At 38.3% G+C, this 25,774-nt stretch overlaps 1 protein-coding gene across 1 annotated transcript; it reads left to right on the top strand.

Annotated features, from left to right (window-relative positions):
* Window positions 1-102: 102 nt before the first annotated feature.
* Window positions 103-25,147, top strand: coro1b (coronin, actin binding protein, 1B). Its single transcript, XM_062993137.1, has 11 exons — window positions 103-171; window positions 4,993-5,195; window positions 5,441-5,563; window positions 7,976-8,105; window positions 11,488-11,669; window positions 15,383-15,502; window positions 17,322-17,426; window positions 17,620-17,765; window positions 19,538-19,595; window positions 20,807-21,106; window positions 24,127-25,147. The coding sequence occupies exons 2-11, from the start codon at window positions 4,995-4,997 to the stop codon at window positions 24,247-24,249; spliced, it is 1,488 nt and encodes a 495-aa protein (XP_062849207.1). The 5' UTR covers window positions 103-171; window positions 4,993-4,994; the 3' UTR covers window positions 24,250-25,147.
* The last annotated feature ends 627 nt before the right edge of the window (window positions 25,148-25,774 follow it).

Genomic DNA, 25,774 nt, shown 5'->3' with positions numbered 1-25,774 from the left:
AAATAGGCTGTTTGACAAAGGCTGCTTGTCAAAATGCATACTAGCCTACTAGGTAGTAGTAGTACTGTAGGGTAGTTATTATGCTTCCATACTAGACTGCGTAGTACGGTAGTATGCGCATAGGGACGCAGTCAATTCCATCCCCGCCCCGGCTACGTTTAGACTATTGAGGTACGTAACGCAGTAAATAATTATATATACAGACTGTAGTGTTTTATAATTTATTTCAATTTATTTCAATTTATTTGTTTTGTATGTGAAGTGTTGGATATTGCTTTAGTCTACAGAATTCTGACTTTTAGTGCCTAAACAATGGTTCTTTCGGGTTGACGCTTCATTCCGGGACACTTAATTCTAGGGATGAGTGTATACAACCTTTATTAATTCTTTCTTACCTGTCGCCCGTGTCAATTTATGTTTTTTATTGTGAAGAAAATATATATACAGAAAATAAACTATGTGTGCTATTTTTTTGAAATGCATTTATTAGGAGCGCTGCCAGTGAGCTGAATATTTTACCCTCATATGCAAAACTACACCAACCGACTGAAAGGGGATTATTGTATATTTGTACTATTTATTTGTCTAGCTTGCTGTTTTAGGCCTATTTCATAAAAAACCAAGACCTAAAGTGATAGACAACAATCATATTAATCGATTAGTAGCAGAATGGCGCACTCACAATTCATAATTGGGTTTTATCTTTTGTTAAATGTCAGTGGTCTGATTTGGATGGATATCTTTTCCATAATGATTCTTTCCATGTACCATTGACACACTGACAATCAAAGACCACTCATTCCTTTCATTATCCATGCATTAGATTGTTTTGATTAACCACATCATTTATATAATAAACCCACATGCTTATTAGCCTATATTTACTATGGTCCATTAGTTTTTTGTGTAATACTGACCCTCATATGCTAGTGTGTATGTACAGAGCAAAGGTTAAGGTCAGACTTTTACATACACTCATAAGTAATATATGTCATCGAGCTTTGTATTCAGGGACGTAACTACTAACGACATGAACTCACTTCACTTTAATTTAATTTCACCTACCTTTAATTCATTTTGATCAGCTATCAGCATGCAGTATATATATATATATATATATATATATATATATATATATATATATATATATGCTTTATTTGTCATATACAGGTGTACAGTACAGTACAGTACAGTACGAAATTTGTTGAGGGGGCCCCAAATTTTTTTTTTTGCACTGGGGCCCATGAGCTCCTAGTTACACCACTGTTTGTATTGCCATAGTCTTAAAGGATATCACAGATGAAAGTTCCCCCTGCCTCTTAATCATAACCTTAATGCTGTATTTATGTTTTGTAGCTAATCATATGGGCAGGAGCAGAAGCTCTTTCTTTAATAGCAGCCTCTTAGCCTGTAGCAATGTCTGTAGCAAAGCTTGCTTGACTATGGACAGTGTCACCTGTGTTCAAGCAGCTTAGTTTTTATCTGTGGCAGACCTATTTTGGAGGGTTGTTCTAGGGTTACAGTTTGACCATCTGGACCATCTTGCTATCAGCCAACTGGGCACCTACACAGAGACAGATTGACGGTGTGTCTGTAAGGGGAGGGATGATGGCTGGAACAGGGTTTCTAACCGCTGGGGCAATTACGACCTCTGATGACCGGTCGAGGTGCCAGCACGGGGGGTCGCTGATCACGGATGCTTATGTGACTCTCCACATGCAATACTATGGTTTCACCTGCCAAGTAAAAAGAAGTGTAAAATAAAAGTAAAAAACTAAAGTGAAAGAAGTATAAAGGCTTGTGTACAAAAAATAGGTCAGTGCTTGGTGGCACAGTGGCTCACTGCACCGTCGCCTCACAGCATGAAGATCCTGGGTCTGATTTCCAGAGGTCTGGGTCCTTTCTGTGAGGAATTCATAATCATTATTGCCCCCCTATGTATGAATTTCCCTCAGATGCTCCGGTGAAAGGAAACAAGGAGAACATGCTAAATACAAACAGAAAAGACCCAGGCTTTCCAGCTGGGGAATCAAATTCAGGCCCGTCTTGCCGTGAGGCAATAGCAAGCACCACTGTGCCCGCAGATTATTATTTACTTATTATTCATGCAACATATTATTAAAATGCAACATAACTCTGCATTGTAGTTTTGTGTTGTTATGGGAGCTCTTTGGTATGGAATACTTTTACTTTCCTTTTATAATTTTAAAACTGAAAACTGTGACCGAAGGTTAAATAAAAATCTTTAAAGAAAGGTATTAAGTGAGATGGAACCCATAGCAATGATGTTTATATTAATAATCAAGTAATCTTGTGGTTGTTATGAAAGCAATGCACACAAAGCTGGCAAACATTGCCTACTTATTATCTGGGTTTTGAGTTTAAGAGGAACTAGATTTAAAAAGATGTAGGGTTTTTCCAAAGTATAATTTTACACAATTTACAGTACAAAAAGAGACCTTGGTATGATTTGGAAGTAGATTTACATGTACATGTTTGTACCCTATGGAACAGAAAAGCACTTGAGCAGCATGGGATAGCTTTAGGCTAGTATTTATTCCACAAATATTTGCTTTACACATAACCCATTAGAGGGTCCAACCGGTTATGTTAATAAGCAGATTAAAGTTCTGCTTGTTACAGTCATCATGTCCAGTCCTACTTGAATAGTCACATGAGAGCTTTAGATGGCTAGAGTTACACTTTAAAAGAGGAAGGGGTTCCTACTTTTACTACAAGAGTGCAATCAATAGTAGACAGTTAGCTTCTTCCTTACCCTGAAGCAGAGGTGGAAAGAGTACTAAAATATTGTACACAAGTAAAAGTACTATTACTTTGATGATTTTTTACTTAAGTACAAGTAAAGTTACTAGTCTAAAAATCTACTCAAGTAAAAACTAACTCATTTAAAATGTACTCAGAGTAAACGTTACTTTTTTAACAGAAGGAGGAACATCATTTTCCAACAGAAGTTCATAGATCTATGACACAGCAGACTACACAGCTCACCAGCCATGCAACATATTAGCAGTTCATGTGTGGATTTAACCTCGCTACACACCTAACAGACTACAACTGCTGTTATCAATTCAAAATAACATTATTTCTGTTTATCCTCAATAAATTACTGTTTAACGTTAGCATTATTTTATAGCTTGTTGGACTTGACACTAACTAACTTGGTTCAGGTCAATAGTGTCAACTAGGGAGCCCAACTTTCAGAACTGGAAATAAGGAACACCTTGGGCTGGTGGCAGGCATGGGGGGGGGGGGGGGGGGGGGGGGGGGGATGTCGGGTGTTTACCTGAGCGGAATGAAATGAAAGCCAACCGTAAACAGCAGAACCACGACCTAGATCAATCACACAGCAACAGAAAATCATAACCACTTATCTGCTTACCTGATCTATATCCGTGTGTTGTTCCATTAGGGATATAATCCACTTAATATAAGACCATCTTGTATGTTTCTAGAATATATAAATCCATACCCAACAATCATCCACCTAACTAATGAAAACCATTGTAGATCATTTATTCTCTCAGCTTTCCCAGTAAAAAGCTTAAATTGGTGATTCGTTCACTAAACTGTCATTTATACAACAACCAATGAAGAAAGAGATTGAAATTCCGCCCAGAATCTGAATTCTGAAGCTCTGATTGGTTTATACATCTGAATCTCTTCACCAAATGAACCGATTCATGGAGTTGTTTATGCACAACATTATAATGAAACAGAGACGATAATGAAACCATAGATAAGAGCACTGCTCCCTGAATCGATTCCAATGAATAATTCATTTGAAAAGAGTCGTTTCTGACTCGTTAACTCAGTGGTTCAGTTTGCAAGCCCTACTTATTTAAAATGGAGCGAATTACAATTCTTAATACAAAACCTACTTAAGTAAAAGTAAAATTACAGGCTGTAAAATCTTTAAAAAGTACAAGTACACAAAAAAACTACTCAATTACAGTAACGCGAGTAAATGTAATTCGTTACTTTCCACCTCTGCCTTGAAGCATGCTAAACAAAAAAAGACTATGACTATGACCTTTATTTATTAAAAAAAGAAGAAAATATTCATTGTTCCTCCCATGAATGTCACCAATGAGTTGAGATCGTGTTAAACCAATACATAAACAAACTAACAAACAACCCTTGAAGCACGACTGCATATGTACACCAACCAGGCATAACATTATGACCACTGACAGGGGAAGTGAATAACACTGATTATCCCTTCAAAAGTGGTCCATGGAAGGAACAGTGGAGAACCAGCGACAGGGTCATGGCTGGCCATGGCTCACTGATGCACATGGGGAGCAAAGGCTGGCCTGTTTGGTCCGATCCAACAGACGAGCTACTGTAGCTCAAATTGTTGAAGAAGTTAATGCTGGTTCTGATAGAAAGGTGTCAGAATACACAGTGCATCACAGTTTGTTGCGTATGGGGCAGCAAAAGGTGGACCAACACAATATTAGGAAGGAGGTCATAATGTTATGCCTGATCGGTGTATGTAGTGAACCTACAGTCAGGCTGGAGTGTTATCATCATATAATGTTTATAAGAATCCTGCCTGATAGCTTGTATACCACAATTTCTTACTTTGCCACAATGTTATTGGTTAATGTTATAAAATTATCAAGACATTCTTAGAGTGTTAATAAAACAAACATTTTGTTGATGTCATGATTACCCGAGTTGTACAGGGTAACATATTGTGCTTGTTGTTTGGAAATATAACAGCTGTAGGATGAGGCTATGCCAAAAAAGCATAAGCACCATAGCTTAACAACAAAATAAAAGGCCATTCCACCCTACTAGTGACTTAAAGCTTAAGCAATCAAATTGGTACACATCATTTATATAATCCATAATAGCATTTGCATTATTTTTAACAGCATTATTTTCTGGTAGCATTATAATGTTTATTAGTATTTTTTTTACTTCTGATGGCACAAGCTCTAAATCCCTCTGTTCTTCTTCCCACAGTCATGTCCTTCAGGAGGGTAGTTAGGCAAAGTAAGTTCCGCCATGTATTCGCCCAGGCGTGGAAGGCAGAGCAATGCCTGGATGATGTCAGAGTTTCTCGTGTGACATGGGATGGGGCACTCTGTGCAGCCAATCCAAAATTCATGGCTGTTATTACTGAGGCTGGAGGTGGTGGAGCATTTGTTGTAGTACCACTTAACAAGGTCACAAAACACATTTGACATTTAACTCGAACAATTTCTTATGTATAATAAATTATCCTATAAAAAATATTATAATAACCTTTTGATAGTCGTTGACAGTAATTGATTAGTGTTAACAATTCTTCCTATACTTTATTAACAAAAAACATTAGGACTCTGTGGCTGTAAATAACAGATGTGTATTTATTTGTTCCTTTAAGTCAGGATTGCCAGTTTTATGTTATTATGTCGTCTCTTACTTTTAGACCGGTAGAGTAGACCAGACCACTCCCACAGTTTGTGGCCATGCTGCTCCTGTCCTCGAGATTCAGTGGTCACCACATGATGACAACTTGATTGCCAGTGCTTCAGAGGACTGTACAGTCAAGGTAATTAAGCCATTCCACAAAAAGCAACTGTGAACAAACCCAGTTTTGTAAACATTTTACTAATCTTACAACTTAACTATTAAACTATTAGAATATTGAGAGAACACTATAATCATGTTATTTTACACAGGGTTAACTTTCACACTCATTTTCTCACTCTTCTTTCTAATGCACTGGTAATGAACTGCATAGGGTTTATGTGTGAACACACCCATTGTAAAAATTGATGAGTACACTGTAAATACAGAGTCAGCATTTTACTGTTTCTGTATACAAAACTGTTTTTGGCCAAAACACATGAACATAACATCCAAAAGCATGTACAGTGGGGCCAAAAAGTATTTAGTCATCCACTGATTGTGCAAGTTCTCCTACTTAGAAAGATGAGAGAGGTCTGTAATTTTCATCATAGGTACAAGTGAGAGACGGTGAGAGACAAAATGAGAAAAAAAATCCAGGAAATCACATTGTAGGATTTTTAAAGAATTTATTTGTAAATTATGGTGGAAAATAAGTATTTGGTCACCCACAAACAAGCAAGATTTCTGGCTCTCACAGACCTGTAATTTCTTCTTCTTCTAACCTGTATTAATGGCACCTGTTTGACCTCGTTATCTGTATAAAAGACACCTGTCCACAGCCTCAAACAGTCAGACTCCAAACTCAACCATGGCCAAGACCAAAGAGCTGTCGAAGGACACCAGGAAGAAAATTGTACCTGCACCAGGCTGGGAAGAGTGAATCTACAATAGGCAAGCAGGTTGGTGTGAATAAATCAACTGTGGGAGCAATTGTAAGAAAATGGAAGACATACAAGACCATTGATAATCTCCCTCGATCTGGGGCCCCACACAAGATCTCATCCCGTGGGGTCAAAATGATCATGAGAACGGTGAGCAAAAATCCCAGAACTACACGGAGGGACCTGATGAATGACCTGCAGAGAGCTGGGACCAAAGTAACAAAGGCTACCATCAGTAACACACTACGCCGAGAGGGACTCAAATCCTGCAGTGCCAGGCGTGTCCCCCTGCTTAAGTCAGTACATGTCCAGGCCCGTCTGAAGTTTGCCAGAGAGCATATGGATGATCCAGAAGAGGATTGGGAGAATATCATGTGGTCAGATGAAACCAAAATGGAACTTTTTGGTAAAAACTCAACTCGTCGTGTTTGGAGGAAGAAGAATGCTGAGTTGCATCCCAAGAACACCATACCTACTGTGAAGCATGGGGGTGGAAACATCATGCTTTGGGGCTGTTTTTCTGCAAAGGGGACAGGACGACTGATCCGTGTTAAGGGAAGAATGAACGGGGCCATGTATCGTGAGATTTTAAGCCAAAACCTCCTTCCATCAGTGAGAGCATTGAAGATGGAACGTGGCTGGGTCTTCCAGCATGACAATGATCCCAAACACACCGCTCGGGCAACGAAGGAGTGGCTCCGTAAAAAGCATTTCAAGGTCCTGGAGTGGCCTAGCCAGTCTCCAGACCTCAACCCCATAGAAAATTTGTGGAGGGAGTTGAAAGTCCGTGTTGCACAGCGACAGCCCCAAAACATCACTGCTCTAGAGGAGATCTGCATGGAGGAATGGGCCAAAATACCAGCTACAGTGTGTGCAAACCTGGTGAAGACTTACAGGAAACGTTTGACCTCTGTCATTGCCAACAAAGGTTATGTTACAAAGTATTGAGTTGAACTTTTGTTATTGACCAAATACTTATTTTCCACCATAATTTACAAATAAATTCTTTAAAAATCCTACAATGTGATTTCCAGGATTTTTTTTTTCTCATTTTGTCTCTCATAGTTGAAGTGTACCTATGATGAAAATTACAGACCTCTCTCATCTTTCTAAGTAGGAGAACTTGCACAATCAGTGGCTGACTAAATACTTTTTGGCCCCACTGTATATTAATATGAAATTTCTTTTATTGTTTATTGCTGTAACAGCCTTTACCCTTATAGATAGTATTGCCACTAGATTTTGTAACAAGAGTGTATGTTCAGTCTGCTTTCTGATTTGTTGTTATTAATGTATTATTACATGGGTTTATTGGCACATTACGTGTCACAAAATTGCGCTAATAACATTCTGATATGATGGTATATTATGTTAAACAAACCACAAACTTACTCTAAGCAAGTTATGCTATATTGGTATGTTCTACTTATGTCAGTATAACTTATTTACATGAATAAATTCCTAAGACATTTACAACTCGTAGACAAAATTATTAGTAATGCGTGTTAATAATTATTTGGTAAATTAATGATGTTTGTTTTTAGTTTAGCTGTTAATGCAAATGTATCTAACATTTTGTATTGTATTTGTATGGGAACGTTGTCACGTTTGTTTATGTGCCTATATTTATAATACAAAATTAATTGAAAGGTGTCTTGTGCTGATGTTAGGTCTGGCAGATTCCTGATATTGGTCTGACATTGCCCATGACTGAGGCTTCAGTAACTCTCGAGGGACACAGTAAAAGAGTGGGTATTCTGGCCTGGCACCCTACTGCCCTCAACATCCTTCTAACTGCAGGTAATTATTATATGAAGCTGTCTGTACAACTACTTCATATGTTACAATTTTCTACATTTTTATTTGCACCACATCTATCTATCTATCTATCTATCTATCTATCTATCTATCTATCTATCTATCTATCTATCTATCTATCTATCTATCTATCTATCTATCTATCTATCTATCTAAGCAAACTATCACAATCACTTGTAGTATTAAGATAAATACACTACATGGTGATAAGACAATAATTTAGACAACAATACTACTACAGAAATGTGTACCTAATTAAATAATTGGTAACTATAATTTATCAGGTAGTTTGTCCTGGTAGAGGAATAGTATGAGGAGTTACTCTGATAAGACAGTAGACAGTGTACTCAGAATTGTCCCTAGGTGTATCAGGCCTAAATAAGTTACACTCCCCAGGTGCTACTGTGCTCATCAGCACTAATTCTTTACACCTGTGTTGAATACGATTGAATTGTAATCTCTGATCAGTAATAAGTCTTTGCTCTCTACTTTGACAAAAAATTTCTGTAGATTTTTTTGGTAGTCAGTGCCCTAGGGATAAGCATTGGTTTGCAATTGCTGGTCAACTCATTGGCAAACCATTGGTAGCTAATGTTGTTGGCATAGTCCCTACTAACTTCAGTTAATAAATTGTTTTGTCTTTTCCCCAGCAAAATGACAGCTATTTCACGTCTAATTTGCCTAAATAAATCACAGATTGACATACAGTGTATCACAAAAGTGAGTACACCCCTCACATTTCTGCAGATATTTAAGTATATCTTTTCATGGGACAACACTGACAAAATGACACTTTGACACAATGAAAAGTAGTCTGTGTGCAGCTTATATAACAGTGTAAATTTATTCTTCCCTCAAAATAACTCAATATACAGCCATTAATGTCTAAACCACCGGCAACAAAAGTGAGTACACCCCTTAGTGAAAGTTCCTGAAGTGTCAATATTTTGTGTGGCCACCATTATTTCCCAGAACTGCCTTAACTCTCCTGGGCATGGAGTTTACCAGAGCTTCACAGGTTGCCACTGGAATGCTTTTCCACTCCTCCACTCACGGAGCTGGCGGATATTCGAGACTTTGCGCTCCTCCACCTTCCGCTTGAGGATGGCCCAAAGATGTTCTATTGGGTTTAGGTCTGGAGACATGCTTGGCCAGTCCATCACCTTTACCCTCAGCCTCTTCAATAAAGCAGTGGTCGTCTTAGAGGTGTGTTTGGGGTCATTATCATGCTGGAACACTGCCCTGCGACCCAGTTTCCGGAGGGAGGGGATCATGCTCTGCTTCAGTATTTCACAGTACATATTGGAGTTCATGTGTCCCTCAATGAAATGTAACTCCCCAACACCTGCTGCACTCATGCAGCCCCAGACCATGGCATTCCCAGCACCATGCTTGACTGTAGGCATGACACACTTATCTTTGTACTCCTCACCTGATTGCCGCCACACATGCTTGAGACCATCTGAACCAAACAAATTAATCTTGGTCTCATCAGACCATAGGACATGGTTCCAGTAATCCATGTCCTTTGTTGACATGTCTTCAGCAAACTGTTTGCGGGCTTTCTTGTGTAGAGACTTCAGAAGAGGCTTCGTTCTGGGGTGACAGCCATGCAGACCAATTTGATGTAGTGTGCGGCGTATGGTCTGAGCACTGACAGGCTGACCCCCCACCTTTTCAATCTCTGCAGCAATGCTGACAGCACTCCTGCGCCTATCTTTCAAAGACAACAGTTGGATGTGACGCTGAGCACGTGCACTCAGCTTCTTTGGACGACCAACACGAGGTCTGTTCTGAGTGGACCCTGCTCTTTTAAAACGCTGGATGATCTTGGCCACTGTGCTGCAGCTCAGTTTCAGGGTGTTGGCAATCTTCTTGTAGCCTTGGCCATCTTCATGTAGCGCAACAATTCGTCTTTTAAGATCCTCAGAGAGTTCTTTGCCATGAGGTGCCATGTTGGAACTTTCAGTGACCAGCATGAGAGAGTGTGAGAGCTGTACTACTAAATTGAACACACCTGCTCCCTATGCACACCTGAGACCTAGTAACACTAACGAGTCACATGACATTTTGGAGGGAAAATGACAAGCAGTGCTCAATTTGGAAATTTAGGGGTGTAGTCTCTTAGGGGTGTACTCACTTTTGTTGCCGGTGGTTTAGACATTAATGGCTGTATATTGAGTTATTTTGAGGGAAGAATAAATTTACACTGTTATATAAGCTGCACACAGACTACTTTTCATTGTGTCAAAGTGTCATTTTGTCAGTGTTGTCCCATGAAAAGATATACTTAAATATCTGCAGAAATGTGAGGGGTGTACTCACTTTTGTGATACACTGTATTCTTGTTTTTATTGCATTCGCAAAATCTCCTAACTCTTCTGAAAATGGGGTTTGTATTTTCACTTAAAAAAAAAAACTAAACATGGAATCTGATCTGGAATCCAAATTCTTTGCCCAAGAAGGTAGGGCAGTGGTAGCTCAGTGATTAAGGTACTTGACTTGTTTAGATTGTTTTTATACAATTGTAAATCTTTTTGAATAAAATCATCTGCAAAATGCTGAATGAACTATAAATTGCTGTGAGTGTAAATGAGTGATGGCCTGTGACAGTCCAGCACCATGTTGGGTGTACATTTACCATCTTGTGTTCTATTTTGCCTGGACAAGCAGACCAGAATAATTTAGTGATGTGAGATGAATTAATAAATGAAGAAGATGCAGGGAAAATACATATATTATTTTATGCTATACTCTTCTAGTCTGCTTGTCCAGGAAAAATAGTTCTTATTGAAAATTGAAGATTTCTTTCTTTTTTTATGATGTGGTGGATAAAAGTAATGGTCAGAATGTAATAAAAATATCAGAAAAATACTTTTTAAAGGTAATTGCAGTACATTTAAATTAAATTTTAGAACATTTTAAAAAGCTTTTTGACAAAATAATTGACAAAATAACTTTTGCTTGGCCTATACAAGTCCAGACTTTATCCTTTGGCCCACCTTTTGAACTTTTGGAAGTTTGGAAGGTAATGTTTAGGACCTCTGTTGTAGATGAAAGATGAGGTTAGCTATGAGTGACATGAGCTTACTCTGACCATATGTAAGTTTTTGTGCTTTTAAAACTGCATTTTCCTTAAAATCTGTTAGTGTGATTCTATCTGTGTAGGATATGTAGCCTTGTAGTGAGCTGCAGTAAAATTAGAATCCTCAGAACACTGAAGCCACTACCCCTTATTTGAATTAGCATGCAAATGATGCTATTGTAAATTTGTAGTCAAGCATTAAGACTGCTGACCAGACATATTCTTTCAGCTTTTTTTCACTTTGTCTAAAGATTTGGTTATTTGGGTTATTTGTTTTAGGTTGTGACAATGTAATATGTGTATGGGACATTGGCACTGGTGAGCTGGTGTACCAGTTGAGTGAGGAGCATCCAGATCAGATCTACAGTGTGTGCTGGAACAGAGATGGCAGTCTAATCTGCACCACCTGCAAGGACAAAGCTCTGCGTGTCATTGATCCTAGACGTGGACTCGTCCTTAAGGTCAGCCTTGGCAATCCTTGGCAAACTCTTTTTAAGCCCTTTCTCAATATAAAGTTCACACACACACACATTTTTATACATATTTATATATACACCGATCAGCCATAACATTAAAACCACCTCCTTGTTTCTACACTCACTGTCCATTTTATCAGCTCCACTTACCATATAGAAGCACTTTGTAGTTCTACAATTACTGACTGTAGTCCATCTGTTTCTCTGCATGCTTTGTTAGCCCCGGCCCCTTTCATTCTGTTCTTAAATGGTCAGCACCCTCACAGGACCACTACAGAGCAGGCATTATTTGGGTGGTGGATCATTCTCAGCACTGCAGTGACACTGACATGGTGGTGGTGTGTTTGTGGGTTGTGCTGGTACGAGTGGATAAGACAGCAATGCGGATGGAGTTTTTAAACACCTCACTGTCACTGCTGGACTGAGAATAGTCCACCAACCAAAAATATATCCAGCCAACAGCGCCCCCTGGGCAGCGTCTTGTGACCACTGATGAAGCTCTAGAACAGGGGTGTCAAACTCATTTTCACCGAGGGCCACATCAGCATTATGGTGGCCCTCAAAGGGCCGATTGTAACGTATCCTGCTGTGATTGCAGTCACATTGCTGTTTTTCTTGGAGGCTGAATTCTGCATTTATATTGTTCTACTTTACCACAGACATGGCCTCATAACACAAGAGACGCACCGGTTTCTCTTCCTGAAGCACAAACTTGTTTTCACTTTCATTAAATTTCCTCCTCATGCTTAATTTTCTTAATTATCTTTTTGTACATTTTAGGATCATGTGTAAATATGTGTAACATCATCTACTGGCAGGCTGTGTCACACTTTGCAGGTCACAAAATCAGCCTGCATTTTGAAAGATGCAGTTTATTTAGGATTTTACAGTGTATTTTAAGACAATCATTCTGCCCTCACTAATAGTTTATCCCCCTTTCTCAGCTAGACAGACAGACAGACAGACAGACAGACCCCTTCAGAATACAGTCGGTTTATTTGCTCCCCAGCTGTGTGCATCAAAATGAAGTAAAAATACAAACAATAAAAACAATAAAGAACTTCATACAGTAAAAGCACACAGCTGTAGTCAAGTGTTACATCTGGTACAATATGAGATTTAACCAAACGTAAAATAACGAGTTAAAATTGTGTGTAAAGATACTAATTGCTATAGTAACGTAACAACAGTATTTAATTACGGTAAATTGGTAACTAAAATGCTGTGATATACTTACTAAACATTTACTAACAACTGAGAATATAAACGCCACTACTTACAGACGATGCTTGGGTATTATACTGCAATATAATTATTTGTATTTATTTATTATTGTTTACATTACTGACTACGCTACCCCGCGTTCTTTTGCCGTAAAAGTCACATGGCTTCTTAGCGAAGGTTAAAGTTAGTTGCCATGACTACGATGTCACGTTGTCGCTTAAAGGCGCAGGAGCGCATTAAATTATAAGCACATCTCTGTAACGACTCGAACCATCACAACAATCATACAGTCGTTTAAGCTCTCGCGGGCCGGATCAAATGACGCGGCGGGCCGGATCTGGCCCGCGGGCCGTGAGTTTTTACACCCCTGCTCTAGAAGATGACCAACTCAAACAGCAGCAATAGATGAGCGATCGTCTCTGACTTTACATCTACAAGGTGGACCAACTAGGTAGGAGTGTCTAATAGAGTGGACAGTGAGTGGACACGGCATGTTAAAACTCCACAAGCACTTCTTCTTTTTTTTTATGCATTTTCTCCCCATTTTTCTCCCGATTTAGCGCACTCAACGTCCTCCGCTGCTGATAGATGCCAGATTGCATCCGAGGAGAGCACGTCACTGTACACGCCTCATCTCGCCCATGCATTCTGCACAGGCGGCTCTTCCGCCAATCAGGGTCACACATTGCATGAAGACCCACTCACCCACACATAGTCCGGCCCCCACCCTGCAGATACGGTGGCCAATTAGTATCTGCTGCAGACACTGCCAATTATGCCCGCTAGATGGCGCCCAGCCGACCGGTGGCAACACCGAGTTTCAAACCGGGGAGTTCCGAAACTCGGTGCTGGTGTGCAAGCGGATTATCCTGCTGCGCCACCTGGGCACCTTCACAAGCACTTCTGGTGTCTGATCCACTAGCGCTGTGGTGGCCCTGTGGGGGTCCTAACCATTGAAGAACAGGGTGAATGCAGGCAAAAAAAGTATGTAGAGAAACAGATGGACTACAGTCAGTTATTGTAGAACTACAAAGTGCTCCTATATGGTAAGTGTAGCTGATAAAATGGACAGTGTGTGTAGAAACAAGGAGGTGGTTTTAATGTTATGGTTGATCGGTGTATGTGTGTGTGTATATATATACATGTAATGAAGCTGCTATCGTTAAACTGTTAAAAACACAATTCTACATTCTACATGGTCAACTACTTTTTTTTGTTATTTTGTATATTTCACTTAAAATTTACACATATAACCCACATTTATTTTTGTTCCCCACCCCAAAAATCATCTATGTAAATGAAAGCACAGGGAGGTGTCTAAAATGTGCATATAATTCAGACAAATCAGAACAATGGTCAGGTTAAACAAAAGTAAGACTCTTTTTCAGCTTGTTTTGTTTAAGAAAAGCAGGGTTGCTTAATAAACCTAAGAATAACACACTCCCAGTGAAGTGTGAATGTGGACTCATTATAATGGGCTGCTTCTCTGAAAACTATACTGGGACATTACAGAGGTGGCATTACCAGGACATATTAAGAGTGAATTTAATCAGCCAGGAAAATAGATTTTTAAATTTAAGCAAGACAATAAAAAGACAATAACTCCAAACACAAAGCCAGAATAACTCAAGACATGTTTAGAAAAAGCTTAGTATAATAATCCAATTAATAGTTTATGGAGGAGTTTGAAATTCCAATCAATATGTAATCAATGTAGACAAGTTATTTATTTTGTGTCATAATGTCGTACCTTGTTTATGCTCATTTTGGTGTTAAAAATATTTGATATATGTACTGGTAAAATTGTAAATAACACCACAACTGGATTAATAATTGCTTTATAGGTTTTTGGGGTCAAACTGTCCATTACAAACCATGTTATTTTATGTAAAATATAGACTATAAGAGTACTTTTGGTAAAACGTGATTAAGAGTGAACGCATGTTTTTCAAAGGCGACATTAGTTAAGCTTCACAATTTTGAACCAATTGCATCTGATATTCAGATTATGAGAGTTGGTGATATTGATCTATTCATGTGTTAACGTAGCACAAATAATACTCTGGTTATTATGGTATATTGTTTACTCTCCTCATTACTATTAAATACAAAAGTTGTAATTTAATACTGAAATTTTACTTCTTCTCACAAGTAACCAATAGATGCAAGGCTAGTTTGAGTGTCTAATTCTTATTATATTAAAAACAATGCCGTAACAATGTAACACTTAATTCTAATATTGAAAACCGACATACTACCAAATAATTTATCCTAATATTACACAGGGTGGCTCTGCAGCTAAGGTACTGGCTTGTATTTATTACATTTAATATAACTAAATCTTAGTGGCTGTGCTTTGAAAGGTCAGCATCATGATTAGTTAGATTGTGTAACAGTAGTGCAATTCTAAAGTAATGTGTATGATATAAATTGTTTTTGTAATTGAATGTATTGTCACTGCTTTCTGTTCTTAGGTGCGGGACAAGGTACATGAGGGTTCAAGGCCAATGAGGGCTGTTTTTCTAGCTGATGGAAAAATTCTCACAACTGGTTTTAGCCGCATGAGTGAGAGACAGCTTGCTCTCTGGGATACGGTAAGAGAAGCAACAAAACAAAGACACAATTTTTGATGAGGCTTGTGATTATTCTGAGCTTTTTTTTTGCAGTTGTGCATGTGTGAGGAAACACTTCAATCTTGCATCATTAATCCTAACAAGTGTATTTAAAAAGTTACTGGTGTTATAAATCTTGCTTATACACTACATAATGAACTACTCCGTAATTAATGGCTCTGTCTCAGACATGATATAATATCGCACGCTGATTTCCACTATAAATAAACTAAAAACCTTAAGTGCTTTTAATCAAACAGCAAGAAATAAACAATATAATGAATGATATATAATCCTAATTAACAAAATATAATGAGGGCTACTTTATTCTGCCTCTAGGTCTGAGGAAATTAATGCGTGGGTGTGTGCTTTGTGCCATGAGTAACTGGTGGAACCGAACCCACTGTGACCTTAATTAGGATGAAGAATGTTAAAATAAATTAATGAATGTATTACAAATTAATCACCCAATATAGCTCTACTGCAGAAATTTTTATTTATATTGTGGGGAAGCCCCTCTTTTCATCTTATTCACCCTATTCACGTTTCTTTTTTTAATGGGTTGGTTTTCATTGAATCAATGTTTTTAGGCACACATATTGTTGAATAGTGTCATCCTCAAGTAATAAAAAAATAAGAGAATACTTAATCATCACAGTATAATGCCAAGTCAGTTAAACTTTAGTGATATCAATCTGTCCGGTTAAGAAGTATAAGTGATTGTGAATTCATTTCACTTGCTTAAAGTGACAACAGGTGCACTGGCCTAGGAACAGCAAGACAACCCCCGAAACGGACTGCTTTTGCAGGTGGTGGCCACAGACAATTACTCTTTCCCTGTCCTTCATGACTGATTCTTGTCTAGTTTTGCATTTTGCTAATGTCCTTGTCTCTACTGGCAGCATGACTATTCAGGTTGCACAGGTAGTCAAGCTTTTTCAGGGTGGCACATCCATATGAGCTCTCCAAGAAGATTTGCTGTCTCTCCCAGTACAGTCTCAAGAGTGTGGAGGTCATTATATGTATATGGACAGGGCTGTAGAAGGGCATCAACCAGGCAGCAGGACCAGTATCTGCTCCTTTGTGCAAGAAGGAACAGGAGGAGCACTGCTAGAGCCCTACCGAATGACTGACTGCTCTTAGGACCATTGTCAGACCTTACGCTGATATTGTGGGCCCTGGGTTCCTCATGGTGCAGGATGATGCCCGGCCTCATGTGGCCAGAGTTTGTAGGCATTGATACCATTAACTGGCCGTCATGTTTTCCAGACCTGAATCCAGATGAGAACCTCTGGGACGCTATGTATCAGTGCATCCAACACTGCCAAGTAGCACCACAGACTGTCCAGGAGCTCACTGGTGCCTTGATCTAGATCCCCCAGCATCCACCCTCTCATCGGGAGCATGCCTAGACATCAGGAGTGCATGTGGGCCAATACACTTTGCTGAGTCACATTATTAGTTGCCATGTTGAAATTTGTGCATTTTGAATCATCCTAAAATTTCTATTTTTTACTTAGATTTTTGATGTGAATCGATTAATGGTTTCTACTGACTGTTGGTATAGCACAATTTATACTGGTAAATATTTCCAAATTGAATTTTTCATTCATAAATATCCGATGTGTGATTTAAGTGTTCCCTTACATTTTTTTGAGCAGTATAAATTATGTTATAAATTTGAAATGTTCTGTTACATTTGAACTTACATCTATAATAGACTCTGGATTATAGTACTAAGTATTTTTATGTTACTCAGTCTTTTCTGTATGTTTGGTGTGTGTGTGGTTTTAATTATTAGAAAGATCTCTCCGAGCCGATGGCTGTTCAGGAAATGGACACCAGCAATGGAGTTCTTCTTCCTTTCTATGACCCAGACACAAACATGGTCTATCTGTGTGGAAAGGTAGCGTATCTAGATGTTACTATCACATTTAACCTACACTCGTATTACGCTGCCATGATTAATTACAAACATATGTATACACAAGAGCTTGTGATGTTATGTTTTTCAGCATATTTTTATATAGATAATTTAGAAAGTCACGCATATTTACACTAACCCCCAACCTACATTACTTCTATTTGCTTGTGCACAGGGAGACTGCACTATTCGCTACTTTGAGATCACCAACGAGTCACCATACGTGCACTTTCTCAGTCTGTACAGTAGCAAGGAGCCTCAGAGAGGAGCAGGCTTTCTCAGCAAGAGAGGCATGGATGTTAACAAATGTGAAATAGCCAGGTAAAACACCTTATGTACTTATTTATAAAGAATCTGTGATTTGTTCAGTTTCTTGAATCTTTATGTAACTGACAAAAGTAGAATGTTAAGATTCCCAATGTTTTCACTGTATAACTTTATTGTATTTTGTAAAATAGAAACACATTTAGAATTTGATTCCTGAAACACACTCCAAAAAGTTTGTACAGGGGCAAAATAAGAGTCAAACGTAGAATCTTTAGTATAAACGTAGAAACAAAGAATCCTTAAGTAACAGTGTTCCACAATAAGCAGGTGAATTGGTAACAGGTGAGGGAATCATGATTGTGTACAAGGATAATTTTTTTACAAGCAATGATGAGTCATGGCTCAACACTTTGTAAAACAGTTCAAAAAGAACATTTGTCAAAGCAAAATTCCAAATAATTTACTACTGGTTATAATATTGTGAAAGGATTCAGGGAATCTGGAGAGAGCTCAGTCAGTTTAGGGCAAAGCCAGAAACCGCTGCTGTAAGTGTGTGACCTTTGAACTCTCAGAGTCTGCTTCGTATGAGACTCCGTCATGCTACTGTGCTAAGTATAGACACATGGGCTCAGCAGTGCTTCAGAAAACCATTGTCACATAACTGAGTCCGTAGATATGGGCAGGTGTAAAGACCAAGTCCCAAATCATTTTGGTCAGATGACATCATCTCCAAAACAGCGAAGGATGCTTACCTGAGTCATGTTTTTAGCTGCTTTAGACTTTGACATCTTGGACATTTTGACTAACCGATTGCTAACTGAATTGCCGTAGGATTGCTAGTGTAATAGGCTTTTCTGTGGTGTAGTGTGCTGACAATGTCTGATGTATGTGTTTACATATTGAGTGCATTTTGTCCCTTTGGGGTTTCCGTAATCAGTGGTAAAGTGTGCTTCTCTACACACGTGATCATCTCTCTATTGTCTGTGCTGCACCTCAAAAGGACAAGCCTGTACAGTATTATGCTTCCGATAGTTTGTCTGTGTACAGTTTATTTCTTTCTTTATAAACTCAGCAAACTCTAAAGACGCTCGGTTACACTAGGCCCGCCACATAGTGCAAATTAACCAGTAAAGATAAGGCACTTGAATGCTACACGAATTAAAAATGTTAAATCACTAAACACAAATCTTAAATTTTGAATTTCACAGCAAATTGCACATTACACAGAAAAAGGCTCATCTCACTGTCTGTGATGCGATTATCACAGCTGTGAATTAGGTAGAGCCTTAGCTATAAGTATGTACTAACAGAAAGACCACTGTGGCTCTGATTAAAAAATAAATATTAATACTGGTGATTGGGAGAGGTGACAGCACATAGTGATTTATAGTCTTGGGTATATGGAGCTGCTTAGTCTGCACAGGCCAGTAAAACTGCCCATGCTAACACATGTCCTACTGAACATTGGAGCAAAGGAAAAGTTCACCTGGTTTGGTGAATCTGTTTTTCCTATATCATGTGGCAGCCGGGCCGATGTGTATTGTTAACCCTTGTAACACATGGCACCAGGATGTAATATAGATGTAATATAAAAACCTCTCAGTAAATCTTTCTCTCTTGTTTTTTGCATATTTGGCTCTATTAAGGTGTGTTGTGATGGAATGCACAGAATAATTTTGTACACAAGCTTTGTATAAACTTCATCTGCAATTTCCCTCTGGGATCAATAAAGTATTCTGATTCTGATTCTGATAGTACACACACTATACATATATAATTTTTTTTCATTTTTTTTTTTTTTTCATTTTGTTTACTATGTTTTTCAGGTTCTATAAACTTCATGAGAGAAAGGTAGAGCCTATTTCCATGACTGTGCCAAGAAAGGTAAGTTGTTTTTAGACTAATAGCTGTTTTAGACATAGCAGAAACAGAAATGTATTTTAAATGTATTTATTTGTGTTGTCTACAAATTAGTAGTAGATATTAGGTAAGGGACACATACTATTACATCACTATAACAGTCTTGGAATCTTAATCATGTCTGCAACTGTCTATCTTTTTTTTATTATCTATGCATTTTTTTCTTCCGATTTAGCATAGCCAATTAGTCTTACGCTGCTGGGGATCCCAATTGCGTTCAAGGAGGGTCCCTCAACCTCTTTGTTTTTTGCCCGTGCCTCAGTGGATTCACACATGAGGCTCATCCACTTCTGCACAGGCGGCTCGGTCTGCTAACCAGGGTCCTTGCACAGCATTTTAAGACCCCACCCACTTAGCCCGGTCTTGTCCCACCCATCAGACTCGGTGGCCAATTTTGTCTGCTGCAGGCACTACCAGAAGCTCAGCGCTGGTGTGCTAGTGAAATATCCCGCTGCGCCACCTGGACGCTGCACCTGTCCATGTTTATAATGACTTCTTTGCAATGGGCCAGTATGTCCAATCCACTGGCAGCCATAAAACCCTGAGCATAATTGTAACACCACTGAGGGGTTTGATTGCCTCACCTTTCTTCTTCAAACACACTAGTCATCGTGTCCAAATAACTCAATCTCTGTTTTATCTAGATTCAAAATTCACTTTCATAAAGCTTATCTCTTTGTTCGTGTGATCAGAATAAATAGTTTGTCAAGCGTTAATAAGACAGCCATTAAGCAGGGGGGTTTGTTTTTGTATTCCAGCCTCAGTGCCTTTGTTTGTATATAAAAGAATAGTAACGGAAATAAATACAAAAACCCTAGAATGCAATGGCATACCATACATGTCCCTTACAGGTGTATGCCTACCTTCAGCCTTATAAAAATTAAAATGCATGCATCAGAGCTGCACTTTAAAAAAGGAACTAGCATTGCATCAGATGGATAGGTTAGATTAGATCAAACAGATTAGTTTCTTATTTTAAAACCACAGCTATATTTGGTCACACTTCTAAATTAGTGTTGGTAATAGCATTATGTGTATCTTATGTATGTCAGAATGCAATCAAAACAAAGAAGATGATTGGGGGTTTTGGCTTAGTCTAAATTCACATTCACCTAATAAACTGTTTGATAATACATATCTAAAACCAAATCTCTGTTGTTTGAATGCCCCCCCAGTCAGACCTTTTCCAGGTGGATCTGTACCCAGACACAGCAGGGCTAGAACCTTCTCTTCTGGCTGAAGAATGGATCGCAGGACAGGATGCTCCTCCGACATTAGTCTCTCTGAGTGGAGGCTACAGCGCTCCCCCCACCAAATACAACACACTTCGGGGAAGACCCAAATTTTTACCTCAGGACAGCTCAGCTACGTCTCCCACCAATAGCTCTACCACCAGAAACGCAGGAAGTGAGAGGACAGTACAGGTACAGGTTGGAAGGCAGATTGAAGGAGGATCTGACAGATCCAGGAAAGAGGTAAGAACACAATCTGTGTCACGGTTTTCTTGATGTAAAGGCATGAATAGTAAATATGAATTTGGACCATGCATTAAAAAAAGGGAATTAAACTTACCCAGGCAGTGTATGTGCATTATAGGGTAAAGTTTAAACCTTAATGATTAGGTTACATTCATGTGAACATGGAATGGTAAATTATGCTTGCTCACTACTGAAGGGATCCATAGTTCAAATATTCAGCGGTGTACCAGCCGGTCTGGCGTCTATGTACAGACAGACAATGATGGGCCATGTCTGGGGGCATGGCTGAGACTCTGTAATGGGTTTTGTCTGGGGGCCCCAAAATGACCCTGACCAAAATAAAGAAGAAAAAGAAAAATGAAAACACGTATTTAGTTGACTGCATCTAAATGAAACAGCATAGCAGACTTAAGCAGGAAATACAGTAGACCCTTGTGCTACGAACGGTTTACCATACGAACATTTCACATACGAACACATTTCGGATTACGAACAGAAATTCACGAAACACGTGACGTTACGAACAAGTTGACTCCAACCATCTCTCTCTATATATACAGTATATATATATATAGTGAGCGATCATTCAGACAGCGGATGGTGTTTTTCTGGTGTTTTCTTTATATTTTGTAAAATCCAATATTAAAATGTCCCCAAAGAAGATGCAGAGGAAACACAGTGGTGAGAAAATGAAAAAATCACTATTTGTTGTTGTACAATTACTCCTGCCACTGTGTATCAGACAGAGGGGACAGTGAGTGAGAGAGAAGAAGGAAATCGGCTACAAAATACACCTACAAAATACAACACTATTGAAATAAAGAAGGACATAATAGAGAAATATGAGAGTTATTGTTGTTTCTGGTAGATACATTTTATATAAAAAGAAGGAAATTTAATATGGTGTATAGTACAGCACACGTACTGTACTGAAATGTGATGTGTTTTTATGTACAGTACTACTGTGTATTGTTGTTTATTATTGTTTATTACAGGAATGTCTATTCTATCATTTAAGATTAAGGGAAAATATACTTGTATTTATAACAAAAAAGACCATTTAAGACATTAGCAAGGTTAGATAAGGGGGTGGTTTGGAAGGCCTGGCACGGATTAATTCTATTTACATGATTTCTTATGGGAAAAATAGGTTTAACTATTAAAAAACTATTAAAGGAACCAATTAAATTCGTAAGTCAAGGGTCCACTGTATGTGGATTTATCATTTACTGCAAGGATTAATTAAGTTAACTTTTTGTTGGTTTATTAATTATTAATGCTTGCCCTTAATAAATAATATAAAGCCTATAGAAATTGTTGTTTTATTTTCATTATTTCCACAGTTTGTTTTTGGACATTTACCACCAAATTTTTAAAATCAGTACCACCTTAGGCGCTGTCTATATGTTGAGCAAAAGGAGGCAGTGGGCTGTGGGTCAACCCCCCCCCCCATCCCCCATGCCAATCCTGTGCTACCCACTGAGCCACCATGCCACCCAAAGTTAAAGTAAAATGCTTATTTAAAGAAACACTTGGATATTTTTTATCCTCTCTGAACTCACGTCTTGCCAGAAATAAGTCACTTGGCTTGAGTAAGATGTATTACTTCCTCATACTATGTATTAGTTCCCCAATCTCTATGCATCAGTTTAAGATAGATGTTCACTACAGGATCAATGTGCGAGTTTGGCTTAGAGCAGCAGAGGAATATTGATAAAAAGAAAAGTAATGAAATTTGGGTAATAAATTATAAAAATATTTAATATGTTAAGCATTGGGAGTGATGATAAAGGATGACCCTTTACTATACTAAACATTATTAGTAGAATCTGAAGTTCCTCATTTCTTAGCTCTGGAAGTGATCGGGCCATATGATGTCATGAGCTTTAAATACTTTGATTGGGAAATTAGACAGCAACTATTATTAGAAATATAAACATGGGCTCGGGAGTACTTTGGAAAATAATTGAAATGTAGCCTGAAACTGTATTACGCAAAGAAGAAACCATACATCAGTTTTATTCAGCAGAGTCTGCAGAGTTCTTTGGGTTCTAGTTCATCTTTCATTGGCCAAAATACAGAAGAGATGTGTGCTGTGGTCAGATGAGTCCATGTTTCCATGAAAAACAGACATTGAGGTTTAGATGCCAAACAAAAAAAGGGCCATCCAGACTCTTTATCACCAAAGTTGCAAAAGCTAACATGTCATGGTATGTGGGTGCATCAGTGCCCTCATATTATGGAGAGACATGGACTGTCATGAAGGCAACGTCTTTCCCCGGGAAGTCAATGTTTATCCCAGGACTCATTCTGAACATGCTACAAAAGTGTATCTTCATAAACACAGAGTGTGCTTCACTGACCTGCCTGCAGTCCAGATCTGTCTTTTATTGAAAATGTAAGGTGCATCATGAAGAGGAGAATCAGACATTGGAGACCACTGACCAGATGTAAACTTGTGTCAAACTAGAATTGGGAACATTTTTACTTGCCCATTCCACATCATTGCCTCCCTCTGATTAAAAAAAAAACACTTATTAAGCCAATGGCACAGAAGCTTTTTGTCAGTAAAAAATCCAGTGTCCTTTTTGAGTGTTCCAACAACTTCTCTTGGACTTTTCCTCAGATTTTTATTAACCAAGTGACATTTGGTCAATAAATGAATAATTGTTATTAATTTCTTTGTATATGTAAACACGACACACATTCTTTTTCATTATAATTGCTTTATGGTGTATTGCTTATATGCTAAGATATGAAAGCTACAGCTTAGGTTGGACCAGAGCTTAGGTTGTTTCAAGCACAGTGGCATAGTGTTGCTACTACACACCTCCAGCAACCCAGGTTTGTGTGGGGTTTAGCATGTAACCCACGTTTTGGTGGGTCACCTATTCCCGCCTCTTAAAATCAGGCCAGTAAGTGGATGCTTGTTCTTGTCTTGAATGTCTAGGTGAAAAGCATGTGCTGATTTTTGTGCTAAGTAACCCATTTTCTCTCTCTTGTGTGTTTCTTTTCAGGATGACCAGATAGCGGACATCCTGACAGAAGTTCGTGCTCTACGTGCTCTGGTAATAGCTCAGGGTCACAGAATCGATGTGCTGGAGAGGCAGCTAGCTCGGATCGAGGATGGAGAAGTGTGACCTGCGTAATAACCATTGTTTTATCTTGACGTACAAAAGCTTTGCATTACAGTGAAGGATCCTGGGAAATGCAGTCCTGTAAATGAAGTGTAACAGTAATTTATTAAGCTTTACATTTTTTTAATTTAGTTTATTTAGACAGGAAATCTTTTCTAATTAGTGTGCTTAAAGGTTGTAGGAAAATCTGAATTAAAGCTCATGACTTATACTGTGCATTTAATTATGCTTTTACATTAGGTACTGACTACAGCTGCTGATTAAAAAACATTATGCTTTATGGTTGTTACATTAGATTTCATAAAATGTTGCAACAATGAGAGAATATATAGTAATCAACACAGTAATCCTACATGCTGTACTCTTTAGTAGCCTAAGCCATTAACAAGCATTGCAAATAATGGTGCATATCTGCATATGTTGGCTAGAACTGTTTTTTTTTTTTCTACTAGCATTTTAATGCTCTTATCAAGTCTTACCATTTTAACATTTGTGGTGTGGGTTAGTGGGTATGTTTTATTTGATAGCTATAGAGACCGTGTTTTGTGTAGTTAGGCTATGTGAGCATTAGGAGTGCTCAAAGCATGTTAGAACTGAAGGTTGTGTAAAATAAGTACTGTTAAACACGTTCTGATTTAAACTTTCTGTTTGCAGTGATGAATGCGATGTTTCAGTCTAGTTAGATTCTCAGTGGATATCAGCAGGTCTCTGATAGAATTCCTCTTTTTACTTTTATTTAAATTTATGTGCACTACAATCAGGGATGTTCGATTACATCCTCGTTTCTTAATTATTTTGTTTACACTTTATTTGCTGTATGAACTCTAATGTTAAAGCTGTTTTGATAGTTCTGTCAGTAATGACTAGATCTGTCATTTGAAATAAAATCCATGTGTGTTGATCACTGATTCATGTCTTAACTCTTGTTTTATTGTCTAATTATCTGGTCTTGCTGCCTAAACATTAAATGTTGAAACATTATGTGGTGTTTCCAAGAATACATCCTCTTTTCTATATATATATATATATATATATATATATATATACCGATCAGCCATAACATTAAAACCACCTCCTTGTTTTTACACTCACTGTCAATTTTATCAGCTCCACTTACCGTATAGAAGCACTTTGTAGTTCTACAATTACTGACTGTAGTCCATCTGTTTCGCTACATACTTTTTTTAGCCTGCTTTCACCCTGTTCTTCAATGGTCAGGACCACCACAGAGCAGGTATTATTTAGGTGGTGGATCATTCTCAGCACTGCAGTGACACTAACATGGTGATGGTGTGTTAGTGTGTGTTGTGCTGGTATATATATACTATATATAACAAACTGCTGGTGTGAAGCCAAGAATTACATTTTACATTTTCTGCATTTAGCAGACGCTCTTATCCAGAGCGACTTACAGAAGTGCTTCCATAGTAAACATTTCATTTCTCAAGTTTTAGTAAACAACAGTCTGCTGAAACCTGTTAGAACCAAAGTGTTTTTTTTTTGGGTTTTTTTAATGAAATGGAAAAAG

This window comes from Trichomycterus rosablanca, chromosome 4, assembly GCF_030014385.1.
Source record: "Trichomycterus rosablanca isolate fTriRos1 chromosome 4, fTriRos1.hap1, whole genome shotgun sequence".
NCBI classification, from domain to species: domain Eukaryota; kingdom Metazoa; phylum Chordata; class Actinopteri; order Siluriformes; family Trichomycteridae; genus Trichomycterus; species Trichomycterus rosablanca.
This window is presented reverse-complemented; position numbering and strand designations above follow the sequence as displayed.

Excerpts from the sequence above, each read along its gene's own strand:
- coro1b (XM_062993137.1), top strand. The coding sequence starts at position 4,995 with ATGTCCTTCAGGAGGGTAGTTAGGCAAAGTAAGTTCCGCCATGTATTC. Across the intron at positions 5,196-5,440 it reads TTGTAGTACCACTTAACAAG|ACCGGTAGAGTAGACCAGAC; the intron begins GTCACAAAACAC and ends TCTTACTTTTAG. Across the intron at positions 21,107-24,126 it reads CTGACAGATCCAGGAAAGAG|GATGACCAGATAGCGGACAT; the intron begins GTAAGAACACAA and ends GTTTCTTTTCAG.